Source organism: Vigna angularis, chromosome 9 (assembly GCF_016808095.1).
Source record: "Vigna angularis cultivar LongXiaoDou No.4 chromosome 9, ASM1680809v1, whole genome shotgun sequence".
In the NCBI taxonomy this organism is placed as follows: Eukaryota; Viridiplantae; Streptophyta; class Magnoliopsida; order Fabales; family Fabaceae; genus Vigna; species Vigna angularis.
The window spans coordinates 2,292,719-2,314,239 of record NC_068978.1 but is presented as its reverse complement, the minus strand read 5'-3'; the positions used below and the strand labels follow the sequence as shown (position 1 = coordinate 2,314,239).

The 21,521-nt window shown below is 29.5% G+C and overlaps 1 protein-coding gene across 1 annotated transcript; it reads right to left on the bottom strand.

The window, feature by feature from the left end:
- Positions 1-764: 764 nt before the first annotated feature.
- Positions 765-7,202, bottom strand: LOC108323345 (beta-galactosidase 1). Its single transcript, XM_017555770.2, has 19 exons — positions 6,689-7,202; positions 6,511-6,606; positions 6,295-6,407; positions 6,128-6,194; positions 5,917-6,009; positions 5,605-5,748; positions 5,096-5,184; positions 4,906-5,011; positions 4,740-4,827; positions 4,457-4,575; positions 4,205-4,369; positions 3,680-3,858; positions 3,451-3,560; positions 2,851-2,960; positions 2,578-2,688; positions 2,385-2,495; positions 1,966-2,171; positions 1,544-1,880; positions 765-1,288 (listed from the first exon to the last, which is right to left on the bottom strand). The coding sequence occupies exons 1-19, from the start codon at positions 6,866-6,868 to the stop codon at positions 1,178-1,180; spliced, it is 2,535 nt and encodes an 844-aa protein (XP_017411259.1). The 5' UTR covers positions 6,869-7,202; the 3' UTR covers positions 765-1,177.
- Between the last annotated feature and the right edge of the window lie 14,319 nt (positions 7,203-21,521).

The window sequence follows — 21,521 nt, the reverse complement described above, 5'->3', positions numbered from 1 at the left end:
TTTGTTAGGATTAGATTAATCAGAATTTAATGTTAAACCTGATTATTAACCTAGTTAACATTTGAACGATTGGTTTCCTATGATAAGTTTGGTGTGAACCTTTCTATACATATAAAATTAGAGACTTGTCAATTTCTATGAGAGGCACTAGATGAAATTATAAATACTAATTTCATCGATAAGTATTACTTCTATTAAAAAGTTGGACAAAGTTGGGAATATCTCTACAATTATGTCGATGACAAATATTTTAAAACAATTGTCATGACTAAAAAAAAATTAAGAATAACATAATCCCATTCTCAAGATATTCATTGATATTATTAGATCATATGACTGCATTAATTGATATCCACACATACGAACTTGAGAGCATCAAAGTAGTTTTACAATTACTTTCCCCTGAAATTGATACCCTCAAGACCAAGAAACGACCGAAGAATCCTACGTAGATCATCTCAATCTTAACAAAAAAAAACTATTCAATTAATGCAAGACTTATATTTCTTGTTTCTTCTCAATCTATGCCGTAGACAACGAAAAAGATACAAAAATAATCATATTAAATTTATCACTGGTAGTCCAGAGTTTAATATATTTTAAAATTTCTTACAAGAAAAATTAAAACCACAAATTCATAACATTGACCCAGTGAAAATATCGGAGTCTCTGCCATCCTGTTTAAATAATTTTGCAATTTTTAATATACTTCAACTAAAAATAAAAAAGTGTATTAGTAACACACAAAACAAGAAGAACAAGCATAAGCAAAACATCATTGAATTAACATGCCTGACCTTAATACATTTTCGGAAGTTTTCTAATAAGAAAGCACCAAATTGCTTTCTCCTACAAAATATCAATACATTACAGGAAGCAAGAGACTTCCACACATACAAAAACCAATTTGCACATGGACTAAATCAATGTAGTCTCAATGTGCATAAGGTAACTTTTCACCTTTCTCCACCTCAGTATAACAAGCACAACACCATTATATACACACAAATCCACAATCATCCCAAGAGGCTTTTCAACCACATGGTGTGTTGTCTTCATCTGCAACTTCACCTTGGTAAAGCCAAATCAATGTCTGTGGTGATCTACACGTGTAAACTTAGCTTCAATAAATCAATATGGAACCTTTATTCCACTTATTTTCAGAGATTGAAAATGATCAGGTGCAAACAGCTTCCACTGAGAGCTTCTTCATCACACTTGGACATGGATCTCCTCCAAAAATTTCAGGAGACACTGTCACTGTACACCAGCTTTGCCCAACACAATTCTGCAACAATAAAGTCATAATCAAATAATGTATTCAATACCATAAACTTTAAATTGATCACTTGGCCTAATAATGATATTTTTAAAGCTTGGAAAGAAACAATCCCCAGAAAAGCATTGAACAAATACAAGTCCAGATTCTCTATTGGGTTTTGTAATATTTTTTAAAACATCAAAATCAATGTGAATGTATTTTGAAGGCATTGCAGAGGAACAACACAGAAAAACAACAACAGAGAAGCCAAATTCGTTTTACCTTCTGGAAAGCATCATATGACTTGTGAGCATGACAACTTCCTTCACGGTAGCTTCCACAAGATCCTACTGGAGTGCCAAAGCTAGCAAACTTGATTGATGAGATTTTTTGTCCAGGACCACATGACAAATGTGCTTTTGGCCTCACAGGACTTTTGACTTTGCCAGAAGCTTGCATTTCATAACTAACAAGATTTGGCTGCCACTCATAGATATCAGCGCATACACTGTCAATATCCCTTCTAACCAAAAAGATCCCATTCGGATCCCCACCCAATTCCTCAAACACAACCAGTAAATTTCCGGTTGGCTTCAGCCAAGAATGAGGAACATGGTACCTGACATTATCAGACAGCAATTAGTATGACAATGGTTTCTAACCAACGTTAAACAAAATTCAAGAACAAGCTAGACATTTCTCACCATCTTTGAGAAGGCTCGCCACATTTACTTCCACATTTTTTCTCATTGTAAGTCCCTGCATAGTTACAGTAACCACAAGAACCAGATGCTTTGTAAGCAGGCCAGTAGCGGCCCAGACTCTGTCCATTTATCCACACTTGACCTTTGCCCATACTGGCCATGTCTAAAGCCAATGGTGCAACTCCAACTGGGGCATCAAAGGTAGTCTGCAAAAGTATACAAAGGACATTACTTTTACAGCCAAAAAATGGTCCCTTTTTGTTGCATTTACACTAGCTTTTTGGCATATGTTAACAATTTCCCCAGTCCAATCACAGTTTTCTTTTTCAAAGTAAGTTTCATGAAGTCCGTGGCTGACCCCAGAATCAATGGAAAGATGAAAACTTTTTGCAGGGTAGTAGAGGTATCACAATACTCACTTTGTACCATGTCAATGGCTGTCTTCTAGAAACTAAATACCCCTGAAGCCACTCAACAGAGGAGCTTCCACTAAGAGAATGTAGATTCAAGGCTTCACCTTTAAGACCAACCTAAAACAAGCATTCAAATGAATCTCAGGCAAATTAAAGCAATAATGAGAAAGAGAAAGCAAGCAGAACGTTTGAAAAGAACCTTGTATGACCACTTTTGCCAAGTTAAGTCTCTTCTCCCCTCATTGAGACCACTTAATGTTATTGGGCCAAGAACACCAGCATTCCATCTTTCAAAATGTGGACCAACATTCTGTGTGTCAATAACAGGTAGCAGATGAATAAATATATAGTCATGTTTATAACCAGAGTTTAAAATTCTAAACAATCAGATTTGTTGGAAGTGCAGAGGTGCATCTGATATCATTTAGTCATGTCAGTGTTCACACAAGAGAGAGGGACATAGAGAACAAACCGGAAGCCCAACTGCAACACTTAAAAGGGAGATTTTGTTAACACCAGCTCTGAGCCTCACACTTTCACTAAAGGTTAGTTTGGGGGCCTCTAAGCTTCCATATGCAGTTCCTGACCACAAGAAGATAAATAGTTGGTTCAATGTATCAAAGATGAAGCAAAATAAAATAGTGACCCGTGAAAGAAAACCCTTAGCGGTAATTCAATGAAACCTACACCAAAGCATTCCTTTTCCTTTTCTTTATCTGTTTTTCTAACCTTTCTCACTGAAAACTCAACTTATTTCTGAGAGGTACTTCAGTGTTTGACCAGTTTTGGAAAGAAATTTAAGAGAAGAATGGTAACATTATCTATGGTCATGTCCATCAAGTATTGGATAAGCTACTTGATCGTGTCATTACATATATATAAAGTGCACTTGTCCAATCCATTCAATTCTCAAAAGTACTTAAAAGATTCCCTCTTCTTCCTCTTGGATCACATCATTAAATAAAAAGAAAAAATTATAGAAATTGAATATTTGTAGTAATACATCCTTGTAGTTTAAATCATTAGTGTTACTGAAAAACAGCGTGAAGTGAACCAGCAGTGTACTGCTCACCTGCCAACTGATTGTTGATAAAAACATGCAAAGCATGCCCAGCAGAAAAAACTGTAAGATAAGGATATTTTCCATTCCTCAAAAATTCTTCATTGGGATTGATCACAACACTGCCAAGAAAAGAAACAACATAAGCATTCATAGTCTAGAAACAAAAATGAGCAAATCTATCAATAATGGTTAAGAGAAATTAAAGTAAGAACATTGCAGAGTTATAGGTCACACTCACTCCGTGGAGTACCACAGGTAGTCAGACAAATCTCTGGTTGCATTTATCTGCTCCAACAGGCCAGTCACCGTGAAGGAACTATCATCAGTAGTGGTTGTCTCTTCGTTAAACGCTTTCCAAGATAGTCCTCCATGAATAGGAACACGACTCATCTTCATTGTTGTGCTCTGAGAACCAACCTGTAAAGAGATTTCGAATTAGCATTACTGCTGAAATCTTCAGTTCAAGCGTTATTCAAAAGAATATCGTTTCTCATTGAAATTGAAACTAGGTTCAAACAAGAGACAAAGAATGTAAGTAAGACTCCAAAAAGAAATATCATTTGTCCCTTTTGTCTGCCTACCTTCACAGAACAAAAAAGTCACAAGAACTACTACTGCATATAACTCATTATTGAAAAAATTTACTCAGACCAACTAAACAGTGTATATTTGATCATGCTTCACATATATAAAATCTCTATCATAAGAAACATTTATCCCATCTCTAGTAATGTGAACTTAAAGTTAGTTTAATTTGACTCACCCTTGCAGTGTTATAAACAGTGTGCTTGCAGTTAGGAAGAATGCTTATAGACCAAGGAGGCAGATTGTAATGTTGATTTCCAAATGCCACTGTTGCATAAGATTGCGGATTGTAGTTTGCAAGGAATGCAGCACAAGCTCCAGACCTTGATCTAAAGACATGAGCCTGTACATTGGTTATGAAAGTTGAAAGCTTAGACTAGTTCCATAGCAGTTTCACAAATAATTCTCAGAAAACTAAATAAAGTTATACCTCTTCATAGTTCCCAAGCCGTTGTACAGTAGGATCTCCTGATATTAAAGCAGGTTCACACAGTTTTATTGCTCTATGTAAATCTTTCAGATGACCCCACTTTGGCTGTCTCGCCAATCCTGCATAGAACATAATAAATAACTAAAAAACCATTCATGAAATATATATATATATATATATATATATATATATATATATATATATATATATATATATATATATATATATATATGTGTGTGTGTGTGTGTGTGTGTGAGAACTCTGTTTTCATCTTTATGTATACCATATTCATCAAGAGGTGCATCATAATCATAGCTCGTAGCAATAAAGGGACCACCAGCAGTTCGACCAAAATTTGTTCCCCCGTGATACTAGAATGAACAAAACAAAGGGGATTAGTTAACTATTCAAGAGTGAATCACAATGAAATCAAGAAAAGTTCAATTTACCATATAATAGTTGACATATGATCCCCCTTTCTGTATAAACCTTGCAATTGAAAATGCCAAGTCCTCAGCAGGTCTTTCAGGAACTGCACCTCCAAACTCAGTAAACCTACATGTTTAAAAGTGTAACACAGGAAATGAGCATCTCTAAGAAGTAACAACCCACAAAATAAAACCTTCAAATTTATCATACCAGCCAGTCCAAGCCTCTGTCCACATCTTTGGTTTGTAAGCCTTATTTGGAGAAAAATAATCACAATAAAAGCCATTGCAAGTGTTAATCTGCAAAAAAAAAAAATAGTTTAGAATTAAGATGTGGACTTTGATCCTGATTGGAATTATTGGTTTTAAATGCACTCATGCAAATATAATATATATTGAGGATATAAAACAATATATTTCTCTCTCCATCACTAACAATGAAAATTGACAAGAATGTCAGATTTTCAGTTTCCACCGTAAGTAAAAAAGGATAATTTCATATGATTATAACGGTTAATAACTAACCAGGTATGATAATGAGAACAATAGTGAAAGGACTGAACAAGGACTGATACCAACTATGTACAAATAGGAATAATCACTCATTTCTTCCATTAGGCAAATGGACAAAACATACTGTCTCTAGTATCCCCACCAAAGACAACAAGCTATAATGATTAGAGAAAATGTGTGTAAAAGGTACAAATAAGCTGAGCTTACAACAGGATCCGGAGCATCATCTTGCTTGCACATGATCCATGGAACCCCAGTGCCAAGTCCTACAGCCATATGAGCTGCCCATTGTGTGTAGGCTCTACCGGGAGCACCAACTTCATACTCCATAGGTCCATATTCATTTTCGATCTGTGCAAAAATTTTGCAAAGGTAAAAATCAGTGAATTTTTTCTCTATATGTGTATCTCCAGTTTATTTTGAGCAACAAGGCTGTAACTATTTTCAAACTAAAAAAGCTACATGAAAATATAAACACTCTATTGGATTGAGCAGAGGGTAGCTGAATATGTAATCTACCTGAGATAGAATTATTGGACCACCCTGAGACTCAAATAACCTTTCTGCTTTCATCATATCCACAATCTTCCTGGTAAATCTTTCCATTTGAAACTTAACCACAGCAACATTTAAAAAGAAAAAAAGTGTATTAGTAGACAATTCAAAACATGAAACATATGAAAAAAAAGGAGAATTCTTGTATGATACTTTAGAGTGATTCTTATCTTACCTTAAACGGTCCATTGTCTGTCCTGAAGCTGATACCTGGAATGTACTTGAGCCAAACAGGGAAACCTCTGAAAAACGAATGAGATTAAGCTGTTAAGAAAACTCCTAGTTACTGTATCAGCAAGGACTTTTTGCCTATGCAAATAGGAAATTCATCTCTTTCATTACCCGAAGTTCCATTCAGCACAAACATAAGGACCAATTCTGAGGTTAACATAAAGGCCTGCTTGCTGCACCAGCTTTATGAACCTCACCAGATCATAGTTTCCCCCAAAGTAATACTACAGTATCCAAAAGAAAAAATATTGTGATAATTCCCAACAACTAAATTCGTTAAAATAATAACAAATGCATATTTTCAAACATTGTTTCTTAAGTTCTTACTTTGCCGGGTGAAGGCTCATGCCCATTCCAGAAAACATAAGTTTGAATCACATCCAAACCTCCTTCCTTTGCCTTCTGAATAAGATCTGGCCACATCTGAAAAGGGAGAAACTTTAAGGCACCCATTTGGTAGAAAGTTAAAATGGATGAAACTACGAAACACATTTGAGTAAAGTACCTCAGGTGTGCTTCTGGGGTAGTGAATGGAACCAGAAAGCAGTATCCTTCTTTGTCCATTGATGGTGATAGCTTTATGGTCATAGGACACAGAAGCCGAAGCATGACCGATCAGTGACCATGCAAACACCACCACCAAGAGCAGAGGCACATTCCACACAATGAGCTTGTTGAAGCTCATGACAACAAAAAATTAAAAACAGCAATAAAAAACAACACCCTTGTTGTGCTGTTCCTCAGCTTGGTAAAGCAGTGGCCCTTGAACACTTTATTCTATGCTTCAACGTGTGGAGAGAGGAATGTCAGAAGCAGAGAAGAATGCTTTTTGTCCTGCGTGCAAGTCTCCTCCTTTATGCAGAATGATTGAAGAGAAAACAGTGTGAAAGGAAGAAAAAAAAAATGGTAGGTTGCAGCTTGAAAGAGTGAGCAACAACAGTGATATATTTTTGTTTTTGATTTGTTTTCACCCTTTTGGGAGATTAAGCTACTTTATGTGGAGGTTCTTTGTTGGAGGAAAAGGGTGGTGCTTTGCAGCTGCTTTTATAAACACTCAACAGTGAGGAGTGGATGGTCTTTGTGAGAAAGTGGGACCCACTTTCATGAGCTTTGGGACCCACATCTTGTTCTTCTCCATCCACTCATATTCTTTTTCTCTTTAATTAAACTTTCTTTAATCATTTTCCTTTTTTTATTCATAAAAATTAAATGTTTTAGATTTCTAAAACTCATAGTATTATATACATCAGACTTGCCCATGCATTACTCATAAACAAAATATTTACTGCAAAATTAGTTTAAAAAATATTTACAAATTACTTTTTTAATAAAAAATTACAGTAAAAATTAAACTTACATTCTTACTAGTTACAAGTTCTACACCAACAAAAAAATTTAATCGTTTTTATCTCTGTATCTGCATGAAATCGTATTGCAGTAAGTACAAGTATGAAAATTTATTGTATAAAAAAAATATGTAAAATCAAATTTGGCTACTTATGCTTGGTTTATATAGTTGTAGTTTTAATTTTAGACTATATTGGCATATTTCACGAAGAAAAGAGAAAAAAAAATTGTTTAATTAATCGAAAGCAGACATAAGCAGGTATGTTTTTTGTTTGATTGGTGGAAGCAGTGAGATCCCGAATAGAATGTGAAGAGGGTTTTCTCATTCATTACTTCTGACGTATTTTGAAATCAATGACTGAAACATTTATGTGATTTCAAATTTGCTGCAAGATTTTCGTTGGAAGTTATATTAAACTATGTTTAATAATTAGTATTCAAGTATGATTTTTTTTAGTTAATGGATTAGGGACCATAATTACAAGACTGAAAGCAATACAAGTTTAATTTTTTATTTTAGTTTATTAATATTATTATTTATTAATGTTACTATTATTATTATTATTATTGTTATTTACTTTTAACTTTTAACATCTGAAAGATACATTAAATTTTAACTTGTCAAACTGAGACAAATAGATCGATTTGATTAGATAAAACCTATTTTGTATTTCTTCTGGTCTTTATTACCAAAATTTGAATTAAAAATCTTGCTAAACAATTTAAATTCCTATATTTTATAATAAAATTTGGAATGTTTTTTAAGATTAAATATATATAGAGTTACTTTTTAGTTAAAATTAAAATTATTCTCTCGTTAAAATTTTAAATCAATTTAATTCTTTATTTTCAAAGTCGCGTTAATTTAGTCTTTTTAATAAATTTTATTTAATTTATAAACATATTTTATAAATTTGTAAGTTAACATAAAATGAAAATATATCAAACTGTGTAAATACTCAAATATTATTGTAAAATGTGTTTAAAATTTTAAATAAATCTAATAAAATTTAATTAAAAAAATTATATTCATAATTTTCTAAAATTATAAAACTAAATTAAACCAAAATTTTAAAAATGAACTAATTCTAATTTTTATTAAAAATTAAAACACTAAAAATCTATTTATCCTTATTTTTTAAAATTCCTCTTTATTTTGAAGTCATATGTAACAACCTAGTTAGTTTTGTGTGAAAAGGGTTTACTTGGGAGAAGGGGAAAGAGAAAGAGAAAAGAAACAATAACAGAGGCGCTTTATGAACAACATCATCTGATCATTGAGTTTTGGTTAGAACTTGGATGTCGACTTCCAAAGCAAACAAATCCAGAAGAAGATTGATTATGTATGTTGTAATGCATGCATATCCTTTTCTCCCACTCACAACACTACTATATATGCCCAACACCAACCATTTTTCATGTTCCTCAACATCTATAAATGAATCAAATATATTCTCTTTCTTAATGCCATCTATATCCTATTTTATATATGTATATTGTTGGAAGTCCCACGTCGACTGAAGATAAGGTCAAAATATAATATCGACTAGAGATAAGGTCAAAATATAATATATAAGTGAGATACAAATCTCATCCTATAAACCAATTTTGTGGGGTTGAATTAGGTTTAAAAACCCACTTTCTAATACATCTCTTTCCATTTTGACATCAATGGTGTCTTTTGTTTATTTGACTTCTCACCTTCCATCATCCATCATGTGGATTCTTTTTTCTTTTTCAAAAACTTCACATACACCAAATAAATATATTCCTATTTTCATGTTAGAAATCACTTCATGTTCATAGATTTGTTGCACAAAATATTTTACATAACTTTTTAAAAATTAAATTGTTTCATTTGAAGGAATACAGAACTGGTGTGGACTAAATCCAAAAGAAAGAAAAAAAGTTGATTGTCGACAATTATTGGAAAATATAAAATGGTTGGGAAAGTTCCGTTGATTTGAAGCAGATCAAAATGAAACATCCCAATGCCTAGGCACTGTTTGATCAATTGTCCCACAGAACCAAACAAAACGAATATGGTTGAAAATATTATAAACAGATAAACAATGGGATTATAATAAAAGAATGAGATTTGTTTTATGTAGAAAAGGCGAAGAAAGCGTGTCACAAACAACTCCTTAAAGTGATGCATATATTGCAAGGAATTGCTTCTCCCAGTGCCCCCAATAACTCATCATAGCTTGTAAGGAAAAAGCTTCCATCTGTAGTTGGAGGAACATACACTGAAACCTTAATATGGTTATTTAGTTTTTGTGTCATAAAATACTAATGTGTCTTTATTAAGGTGCAATCTGTTTCTTGTGGTGTATGTGTTACTATTATTTATAATATTGCAAATGTGTTTTAATGATCTTAATAAAATTTAGTTAAAATGATTAAATTGATATATTTCTAACATTGAATATTAAATTAAATCAAAATTTTGAAAAAACAATTAAGAAAAAAAACATATTCCATTATTTAAAATATATCATGTTTTGTAAGTAGTTTTTTATTTTGATATAATTTTAAAGATTCTTATAATTTAGCATAACATTTTTTAAATTTTGATATGTAACATTTTTTAAACAATATTAACATTCATTTAACGAAAATATCCAAAATAAAAACTATACATGATACATCAAAACATAAGAACAAAATATTAATTAAATTAACTATAAATTTAGAAAAAAATAAAGCTATGTTTTTTAGTTAAACCCATTCACACTCAAATAAACATTTTGGCCATGTTTTTACTCAATAATTTTTTAAGTTGAGTGGGTTGTTGCCGATTTAACTGATTCCCAATTCAAATGATTGAAGTAATTGGTGTGATCCAATTTCCAAGGGTAAAAAAGTTATGATGGTGTGCTTGGCTCACATTAAATTTACCTTCATGCCCCCATGTTCACTTCCTTAAAAAAACATGTGGCTTCATACTAAAATAATTTAATACACATAAATTTCATGTTATTAATTTAATATACGTAAATTAGTTAACTAAATATCATAAAAACACAATCCATGAAATTAGCAGCTTATCTTGAGAAAATAATTTATTATTTATCCATAGACCTAGTTTAAACTGCCCAATCGGTTTAAAATACAAAGTTCTGAAACCGGTTAAGCTTCACTTATGAACCGGTGAACCGGATCCGCTTGTGAACCCAGAATGATAATATCCGGTTCAAAAATTAAAAAGAAGGGAACTTCCCGCCATAATAATGGGAAAACGCATCCATAGGGGTGCGTGAAGCATATCAGTGTTTTGTGTTATTTCTTTTTGTCATTAGTCAAAAGTCATTTTTCAGATTTTGAATTTCCCACTGAATAACTTTCCAATTTCAATTCAAATGTTTGTTTGAAAGAAAAAAAAAAACATAAAATAAAAAGGAGGTTTTAAATTTTAATTTTAATTAACTTTAAATCTCTTTTATAAACTTAAATATTTGTAGTTAAATTTTTATGAAGTGGCTTAAATTTTTTATATTTTTAATTAAGTTTTATATTTATTTTTTTGTTAGTTAAGTGTCTTGTTTATTTGTTTTCTATATTAACAAATGTGATTTTCTATGATTAATATAAAAATGAAATGAATTAATGTAAAATAAAAAATAATTTTTATCTATGAGAGATAATTAACTCTAACTATGACAATCAACATAACATGAGAACATACATGTTTTTAAAAATGATAGAAAACTGATGGAAGACATTAACATTTAACAACCTTGGTTGCTTTTAATATGAGAAACCAAAGAAGAATGAATGTCTAACATGGGAAAACCAAAAACCAAAAGAGAAAGTTTGGTCTTGTGAAGTAATTTAGAAGGCACTCTTTTAGTAGATTGGTGTCTCGACAACATTGGTACACCGTAATTAGTTTCGTATACGGGTCCGTATTTTATACCTATGGGGGCACGAAACTATTATTAGGTGCATGAATTCTGAATTTTATATTAAAATAAAAAATAAAAATTGCAAATTAATACAAGTATAGACATATCCACTAATTTTATTTACGATAAGACAAATAAAAGTAATTTATAAACATATATGCAAATTGGGATATTTGCATGGCTCGTAATTGGATACGATTTCATGCCCTAACCCTAAGCACTGAAAGGAAATTGAAATTGAAGAGCATTAATCATTGTGACGTGGTTGGTTAATTGAAAACGATGGAATATAAGAGATGGCGTAAAGGAAGTGTCACGAATAAGTGCTCGTGAATGAGGTCGCTTTCGTTTATTTTTCACATACAAAACTCTAATAATTTTTTTCTACTATTTCTTAGATAATTTGGTGTAGTAAATACTTAATTTATTTTTTCATGGTTAAATTAGAGGGATCATTAATAAAAATTTTAAAATTTAAGATGTTTTGTCAGTTTAGAAATTGAAATTTAAGATAGTTTAAATATTTTTTTCTCTTTTTATTATTTGAGATGTTTTCTAATAAATGACAAAGTTATATACTTCAAAACAGAGAATACACTACAATTAATAAACTTGAGATTGAAACAATTAAAAAAATAAAATTTAGATGATATTATATATTTAAAACAATTTCAGTTTCGGTTACAATTAATTATTGTATTAAGAGAGAAAATTCTATTTAAATTAATTTTCATATTAACTTTTAATTATTGAAATAACATTATTAAGACAAATTATGATATTTAACTTATTATCTGTTTTTAAACTTAAAGTTGCATCCATATTTATTCCTTAATAAAAAGTTTTTAGAATGTTAAAAAACAAAAGATAGATCTACTGAATAAACCAATTTAAGAGAAAATGTTGGATTAAGATGATAAGACCAAGTATATAATCTTTTTATAATACGAAATAATTTTTTTTAATTTCCCGTATATGGCAGCTAAATTTACAATGTATTAGTGACATAGGACCACCCTAATAGTTAGACGATCCATTCAAATTTAAATAAGAAAATGTCATCAAACTACATTGGAAACTACAATTATTATTTAGTGACGGATTAATTAATTCATTACTTATTAATTTTAAAATATGTGCTCCATGATCACTCTGACTCCAATATCAATCACAATACGATCTCGTAACCAAATTTTTCCTTTAATTTAAACCATTCGACTATGTGCAAATCTTGACTTTATTATTTTATAAGCAAAAGCCATTTATAACAAGCAAATCAAAATCTGTATATAGTTTTATATAATTGTGTAAATTACTATAAAGCACTATACCATATAAAAACATCAATTGAAATCGTTTTGAGATAAACAAAACAAAATATTACTCACGAATGTTAACAGAATATATATATATATATATATATATATATATATATATATATATATATATATATATATATATATATATATATAATGTAAACTTGAAATTCACTTTATTTTTATTTAATAGATGATTTCTATCAAATTACTTACGCCTAAATATATATAATTACTAACGAGTTAATCAAATAATAGGTAATATAATAATTTTTTCAAATCTATTACACATATATCTCAAAATAATGAATATAATACACGATTTAATAACAATTTGATAACGGATAACAATTGGACTAACAAATAACAAATTTTATTAAAATAAACTTTTGATGATTCTAATATTATTTTAATAAATAAATTTTAAATTTAATCCAATTTTATAAAACTAATTTATAAAACAAAGCTTGTATCTATTTATAGATTATAAATTTATCTTACCTATAATTAAAATAAGATTTCCAGCTATAAATAAAACTATTTTCTCTGGGTCATACATTAAAATTGGCAGGAAATGCATTTGATTAACATCAAACTCCTCACGTTCTTCGTCTTTTTCTTGGATTAATATATAAAATTCAAATTAAGAAATTAGAGTATTGGTAATCGAAATTACAAGATTTTCTTGTGATAAGCCTCAGCCAGTTTCACATGGGATCAAGCACATTCATAAGAGAAAAAAGTCAAAGCAAAATGAAAAAAAAAAAGTATAAGATTGGATGCTCTGTCTTCCACTTATGATTCATTATTCTTATGTTGGTGCATCCCTTTCATATGGTAGCACCGTCTTCAACCGTTAAATGATTTTCCCTTAATGTTTTAATTACCTAAATCTGATCGAAAGCAAAAACAAGTCCCAGGTTTTAATCATGTTAATGAGTAACCTAAGTAATTATAAGTGCTATAATAGTAGAAGTACTGAAACCCTAGCAATCAGCATCTACATAGTTGGTGATTAGTTGTAAAAGCTTTCGTGGACCCTAACTTAGTTTTTTGCTTCCTCATTTTCTAACCATCAACAACATTTTCTTCACACAATAACACACAGCCAGCTCATTTTTCCTTCATCTCAACTACATTGGATACATATAATTCAACACCAAAAAATAAAATAAGAAAAAAAATATACATGCCATTTATAAGTTTATAATTAAATAAGTCTCTCACAATTTAATTTTTTTTAATTTATTTACATTTTCTAACTCAGTCTCCATGGTTTAGTTAATTAGGTAGTCCATTCCCCTTTTATTTCTCGTCATCTTGTATATTTATATTTATATATTAAAAACACGTGGAATTTTATAATTATATATAAAATGATATTACAATTAATATAAAAGAATAAATATTTTTTATTGCTTAATATTAATTTATATTCATAACAAATCATCACGATTTTTTATTCCATGAAAATGAAGTAAACAAAATGACAGAATAAAAATCTCGTTACTGAATTAACAAAAAAATTTAAAGTACAATAACTTAATTGAAAAATACAAAAAAATTAAATATTCAATGAAAAAAACTTTTCTATAATTTTTTTAATAGACAATTTTTTTTAATAAAAACTTAATTATTTAAAAATTAATGCCTATTGTTGGTAACCTAAGTATTTGATGCATGAATTCTTGATGAACTAATTTTGTTAGGCAACAATTCCCACGAAGCAGGTAGCAATGTGGACATTTTTTTTTTTAAGATTATGTTTTTTTTTTTCTATATCTGCATTGTTGACTTTTGCAAATGATGAATGAATGAAGTACATGTTAGTCTGAATCTAAACATCGTGGTACTTGTTTAAATTTAATTTATAAACAGCTCAGTTATTTAAAAATGAAAAGCATAGCTGGACAGATAGAAACATAAAAAATGGATCTAAGGGTCAACATAAATGTAATTAAAAGATTAAATCTGAATTAATATTATTTAATTTGATCGAATACAATCTGAATTTGAGTTCTTTAAAAATATCGAAAAACATTATTTTATTAAAAATAGTCAGTCAATTATTTTAATAAAAATTAGGTAAATGAATAACTATTTTGTACGATATATATTGACTTCTGTAAATATTTTTTTTTAGAATTTAATGTTTTATTTAAAATAGTCAGTCTATTTTTTTAACAATACACAATTATTAATAAGTATTTTATACTGATAATGAATTAAAAAAAATGAGTATCAGAATCGAAGAGTTGCCCAAAAATCAGTCTACGTTGAAACAACACATACTTTTTTTGGGTTAAAAAAGTGGATCACAACAAAATGAAGTAAAACATTGCATTGTTATAATTTGCTTTTGTTTAAGATACAATAAAATAAAAAAGGAACCTAATGAAATGTATTATATTTTATTTCACAATATGTCTTTACTTTTTGTTTTGTTTTTCTTCTAAGATAAAATAATTAACTTAGTGTTTATTTTCATATATTTTATTTTCAATTTCTCAAATGATCAAATCAAAAGTGATATTTGATTTTATAATAAAATTATCTCTAAAAAAATAAAACCGATTATTAGTTCTTCTACCACTTTATTGTTGTACTACTTTTCTTATATCATCAAACAATAAAACATAAAAACAAAAAAAAAATTATAAATTAATTAAATTTCACATCACTTTACTCTGTTAACGTTAAGACTGAACTTAGTTTTGAAATCTTATCGATGATTATGTTATTTTTAAAAGACGTCTTTGATGTAAAACTATTAGATGCGGTAAAAACCGTTTCAATAATACATTTTAATTTTTAGTCAATTATACTTAATAAAAAAAATGTGTCTTTAATTCTAACTATAACAATATGATCGTGTTCTATTTATAATAATAATATAAAAAACTTACAAAAGAAAAATGTTTACACTAGAAAACAAAAAAATTGGAAGATCTTTTATGCCAAAAGTAAGTTTTTTTTTTAAATTAATTAAATCTATGAATGTAAATTTTGCCATGTAATTTTATTATTAGCCATTTTTTTTATATAAAGAAACTTCTATCAATAAAACAAATAAATTATATAAAATAGTTTACAATGCTAATAATAAAATTAAGTCCAATTTTTGTCTTGTAAGGCCTCCATTCCCCCTTTCCTTTATAATATTTTCTGAATTTCGTCTCTTAGTTAAAGAAAGTGTAAACATTTACTCAAATATAAAACCAAACACTAAACATTTAATTTGTTTTGTTTTGGGAATCTTGTACTTAAACGCATCACGCTCAAGTAATCATTGAGGTATGAAAGTGACTGTAAATTTGAAAATGAATACCAAGGGATTATTTTACAATTTCTTTTAATCTTTGTAATTTGATTAAATTATCCTGAAATAGGAAAAAAAAAAAGTGTCTTTGTACCCAATTGTTTCGTACACAGCCTTAGCTTTCAAACCAAGCAAAAAAGAATAAAATTTCTCAATCATGTACAATATTAAATTAATTTCTTCATGTGTCTTTAAAGGACAAGGGGGACATGAGAAAATATGAGAAGGAAAGTACGTGACTGTACTTATCAAAAATCAGAAGAAGACCAACATATCAAAAACCAGAAGAGAGGAACAACACAGTTAAGAAAAAACACCAAGATGAGAATGCCACATAAACATGGTAAGAGGATGAGTTTGCCACATAAAACCTTTGTGGCAATGTATCATAATTCTTAGCACTTTCAGCTTTCAATCACCATCAATGGCCATTGAATCTAGTAGGCCCTAATGTCTAATTAATCCACCACAATAGTGATGCAAAAAATGTGTGGGTGTAAAAGTGCATTAGTGGGTCACATACCAATACCATTTCTTATCCCTCCTCAACTCAATTATTGCCTTTCTTGTACAAATTTACAATCCATGTTTTTCACTTTTAAACATGTTATACTTGGTAATGAATTTTTCAAAGATGTTGGATTCATAATATACATTTATAACATACAACTAATTGTAAAATTTATTCTACAACTTCTATTTTGTAAAGTTAGAATATTTAATTACAAAAAATTATTCAATGCTCAAGTGAGTAAAAGAGTTAAGATTTTTATATGTAAAGAGAATATAAATATTTATGAGAGTAATTATTTTTTTATGAATAATAGCTGTATTTATAAGAACGTGAACTGTCGATGTATATTCTTATTAAAATGATACTTACCTCAACTATATAACAACGGTTAATAATAAATAATTATCCTATGTAAATATTATTTAAACAAACTTAGTCTGGACGACTTTATAACAAAGATGTTTAATAAACTTTGTGCTCTTTAGTATGATTATTGGACCGAAAAAAAACACCATCAATTAATTTATGAATATACATGTTTCGGAATAAAGATGGTATTATAAATCAGTTAAATTTATAATATATAAATAAATACAATTCTTATTTTATAAATGGTAAGATTGAATTAAAATTAAAGAATATATTTGGATAATTATTCATCCACGTAAACTTAATTATCACAGTATCTAGTATTTAAGATGAGATAAGTACTTTTATTATAATAACACGAGATTGAGTAGTACACGGCATTTACATATAGTAAACATGACGATGTTATAAAGATGCATCAAAGAATCGTGGTCTGGTGCATACAAAAATTGATGACATTTTTTATTAACCGGAAACGTTGTTTAAAGGAAAGAGGGGTCAACAAGGATTTTCTTCTGTTGAAAAGTGCCCATCATGGCTTTCTCTTACTCTATAAGCTTTCTATAAATATATGCATGCATGCATATTTTAATCTCTTTCTAAAATGTGGTGCTGCTTTGAATTTGTCTCCATTCATTTCGTTCACATTAATTTCAAAGAAAAGAACAACCCTCTCCCTTTCGTGTAGTTATGATGATGATAAGAGTTTAGTTGATTTTGGATGTATATTTAACTAAATAATGTTAAAAATTTAAGTGTTAGTATGAGTTTTTTCACATAATGAAATGTTAAATAACATTAAATTACTATTAGTTGTTTATGTGAATAGAATAATGAATTTTGGTTTGGTTTACGATGGGCATCAAGGGTCCATGCCTCATAATGTGATGTCTCACCAGTTTTCCTTCATTTATGTAAGCTCATAGACTTTTATATAAATATTATTGACTGAGTGAAAAAGACATTCACAAAAAACTTAAACATCTTTTGTTTAAATTCTTGTGATCATGCATTTAATGGTGATGTTATTATTTTATTGGAAGGTTGCATCAGTCATTACTCTATGCATATGTGACCTTTGCCTTTATCTTATCCTTATTATTATGCTTTAATTTTTAAATCATTGCACTAATCTGGGGTTGTTAACTAATTAATTGTGCTGCACCTAACCTGTTTGTCATTTTGACAGAAAGAACATATGTAGCATAGAATAATGATTTTCCATCATTGAAACTTGTTTCTTCCAAAACCCTTCTTGTTGTTGAACATAAGATGAATTTGGTGTTAGGTTTGTAGGAGAGTAGGTTTACCGAAGAGATATAATGAGAGCTGAGTTCAATTATATAAGGAATTGATATCATTTTCTAACAAAATCTTTAAGATAATGGGTTAATAAATTTTCAACCTTATAATACTTTACTTTCTTATTTTTATTCAACATCGGATTTGAATTTTCTAACAATTGGTTTTGGCCATAGTCCACTTTTGGTTAAGGTTGTTTGAGACCAGAAGATTTTGAAAGTGGTTAGAACCAGTTGGTGTGGTGCAGAGAGATTTGGTTCAACTACCAGTGCCTTTAAATAAGCTTTCCCTCTAAGATTTGAATCTCGAAAGGCAAATTATTTGCTTAGAGATAACTCAAAGTGCCCTGTTTGTTTATTCCAAGGGACTCTTTTTGCCTATTTGAGATGGGGCCAAGCCAATACCATGTGTTCTAAATTCTTAAACTTTTGCATTGTTTCTTTAAATGTCATTCCAATGAACCAAACTAAGCCAACATAAAAGATAACCTTGGCCTAAACAGAAGTGGTCTAAAGGGCATTGTTGTTTATTGCAACAGATTTTATGCTTGTTTTGGTGGGAAAGAGGGTCTGACAGTGCTGTTACCTTAAATCATTGGACCACCTTCCCAATTCCAAATGCCACTATACACTTTCTTTACCATTTTTTATGAAAAGGAAAAGAACCATTGCACTTTGCAGTGGATACCAAATATATACATATAGTTTTGGTTTATCTCAATTCACTCTGCACAAAATGCACCAAGTGAGTTAATTGAACTAATGATGGATGATTTTAAAGAAATACAACACTAAAAAGGTGTATTAGATTGGAGGATGAGGATGAAGAAGATGAATCTTATCAATACTTGGACCTACTTCTATCACTGTTACTACACAAAACAAAGACAGCCTTTGGTTTTATCCATTACAGTCAGCAAAGATATGTCATTAAGTATCAGAGCTTGTTTATATCATTCAATGATGTATCATAGGCCTATCAACTATATACCTAAAATAATTCACTCTATATTTATTTTTCTCACTAATTCTCTAATTTCTAAACGTTATGAGTTTAAGTTTATTTTTACGAAATCGAAATAATGATTGTTTCTATTTATACCCTGTAAATTAATTTTATATGTAACTGAGGTGAGATTTTCGATATTTATAATTTAAATTAATGTGAAATTGACTTATTTATAATCAGAAGATGTAGAATCTTTAACATTTTTATGCTGATACATATGTATTTTTAATCTAAGACTAAATATTAATAGTGATTTTTCTAATAGTGGTATGATAATTTCAATAAAAGACAAATTTTATTAAGATAAGATAAATGTTTCGAGTGTGAACTTAACACTTGCACAATTTTTTCTGGGATACCATTCAATAATTGTTTTTCTTGCTTTTAGAGTTCAGTGTAAATATTAAATGCACAGTAAATGCGATCATTTACATCTTACTTTTGACCTATATTTATAGTTTTCGACATGAACTTGAGATTAATGAAATCTTAATCATGGCCCAATCTCAGTTCAATACTTTTAATTGCCATTTACCTTAATATTTGTAGGGAAACCTGATTATTAACTAAGGCCGGACGTCCTGCTCCTGACCGTCTGGTCTTGCTTACTGGTTCTACCATGTTCAATCACTGTTTAGCTGTGTCCTGCTATATAGGGTCATCCAATTGACTTAACTATGGGTGACTGTATGACCGTCCGGGCCATACAGTACAATAAACGTTTGATGATCCACTTGTATATTAATTAAACCTTATAAAATTAACTTGTAAAATAAAATTTAGATATAATTCTTTCTTTTCTATAAGTCATCTTCAAGTGAGAAAGTTGATTAATGGAATAAACCTTTTTAAGTGAAAAAAAGACTATCAACATGTATGATATCAAATATGGTCTATTTAAGCAAAATTCTACTTCTAGAAATAATAATTGATAGAAAAGTAGTTTGTTATGGAATGAAAGATTTTCTGTACTGCACATCACTTCAGTTTATCCAAAAGTGTTTGAACAGGAAGAAGTAGACACCTATCTGCATATGTGATGAGAATAGCACTATACTTTTATTTATTTATAATTTTGTGCCGAAAGGAATGTCACATGTTTGATAATTGGATCATATCCATATTCCAAAAGGGTTGGCCAAGTTGCACGAGTGTCCTCACACATGCCACACCTCATCCATATCAATACCCATAGCCTTCAAAATTGCAATGCAACACCAAATTCTGGCTCTCTTTTTCACAATTTAATTCCTTATTATCCAATTGCCTTATCCTTTGTGGTACCATCAAAGTGTACTTATGTTTATAAAACTTCTCATTTATAACTGAATATTAAAATATTTCACTACCCACATATAATAAATATATATAAATACAAAGTATTTTTAATAGATTTTATCCACAAATGTTTGTAAACACAAATATTTTTGTCATTCCTATTTAAACAAACCAAAATCATGTGACTTAAAACTTCTTAAATTTTTATATTAATATCCTTTTTATTTGTTAAATTTTTTTAAATATTTTATCTATTTTTAATTTTAAAATAATTTTGTTTAACGCCTTAATCTATTTTTTCCCTCTGGGAAAGTCCTTTGATAAAAATAATAAGGCAAGTCAGAAGAAAAAACCTTTAAACAAGTTCATAGCTTTTTCTTCCTGCATCCGATTTTTACTGACGGCACCTACGGAAAAGACTAAAATAATCTTTCTCATTGCATTATGCCACTGTTGCTATGCCATCCAGGTGCACCTCCATTATCCACTGTAGAGGAAGAAGAAGAAAAATAATGGAAGCCCGTTTTAGAAAAAAGCTCCTTCCAAAATGAATTTATGTATTTTAAACAATTTGTTCTGATATGCTCATTTTCAAAAAACTCGTTCCAAATTCTGAAAAACTTATTACAAAAATTCTAATCCAAAAAATTCATTTCAAAAAACATTTCACATTTTCCGGAAAGCTTGTTTTAGAAATCATGTTCCGGAAATCCTATTATGTAAATTATGTTCTAAAAATCCAATTTCCAAAATCATGTTTCAGAAATACTAGAAAACTTACTCCAGAAGATTTTCGGAATTGATTACCCAGAATTTTTACAAAAATAAAATAGTCATTTTAAAAAGTATGGGTGTGCAGGAAAAAAAAACCAGTTCTATAGTAACTGACCTAGACCATTCTGTAATGGGTTGGTTGGCTTGAGCCCAAATAGTCCAAGAAAAGGCAATTGTTATTTGAACTTTCGAATTCTATTAGT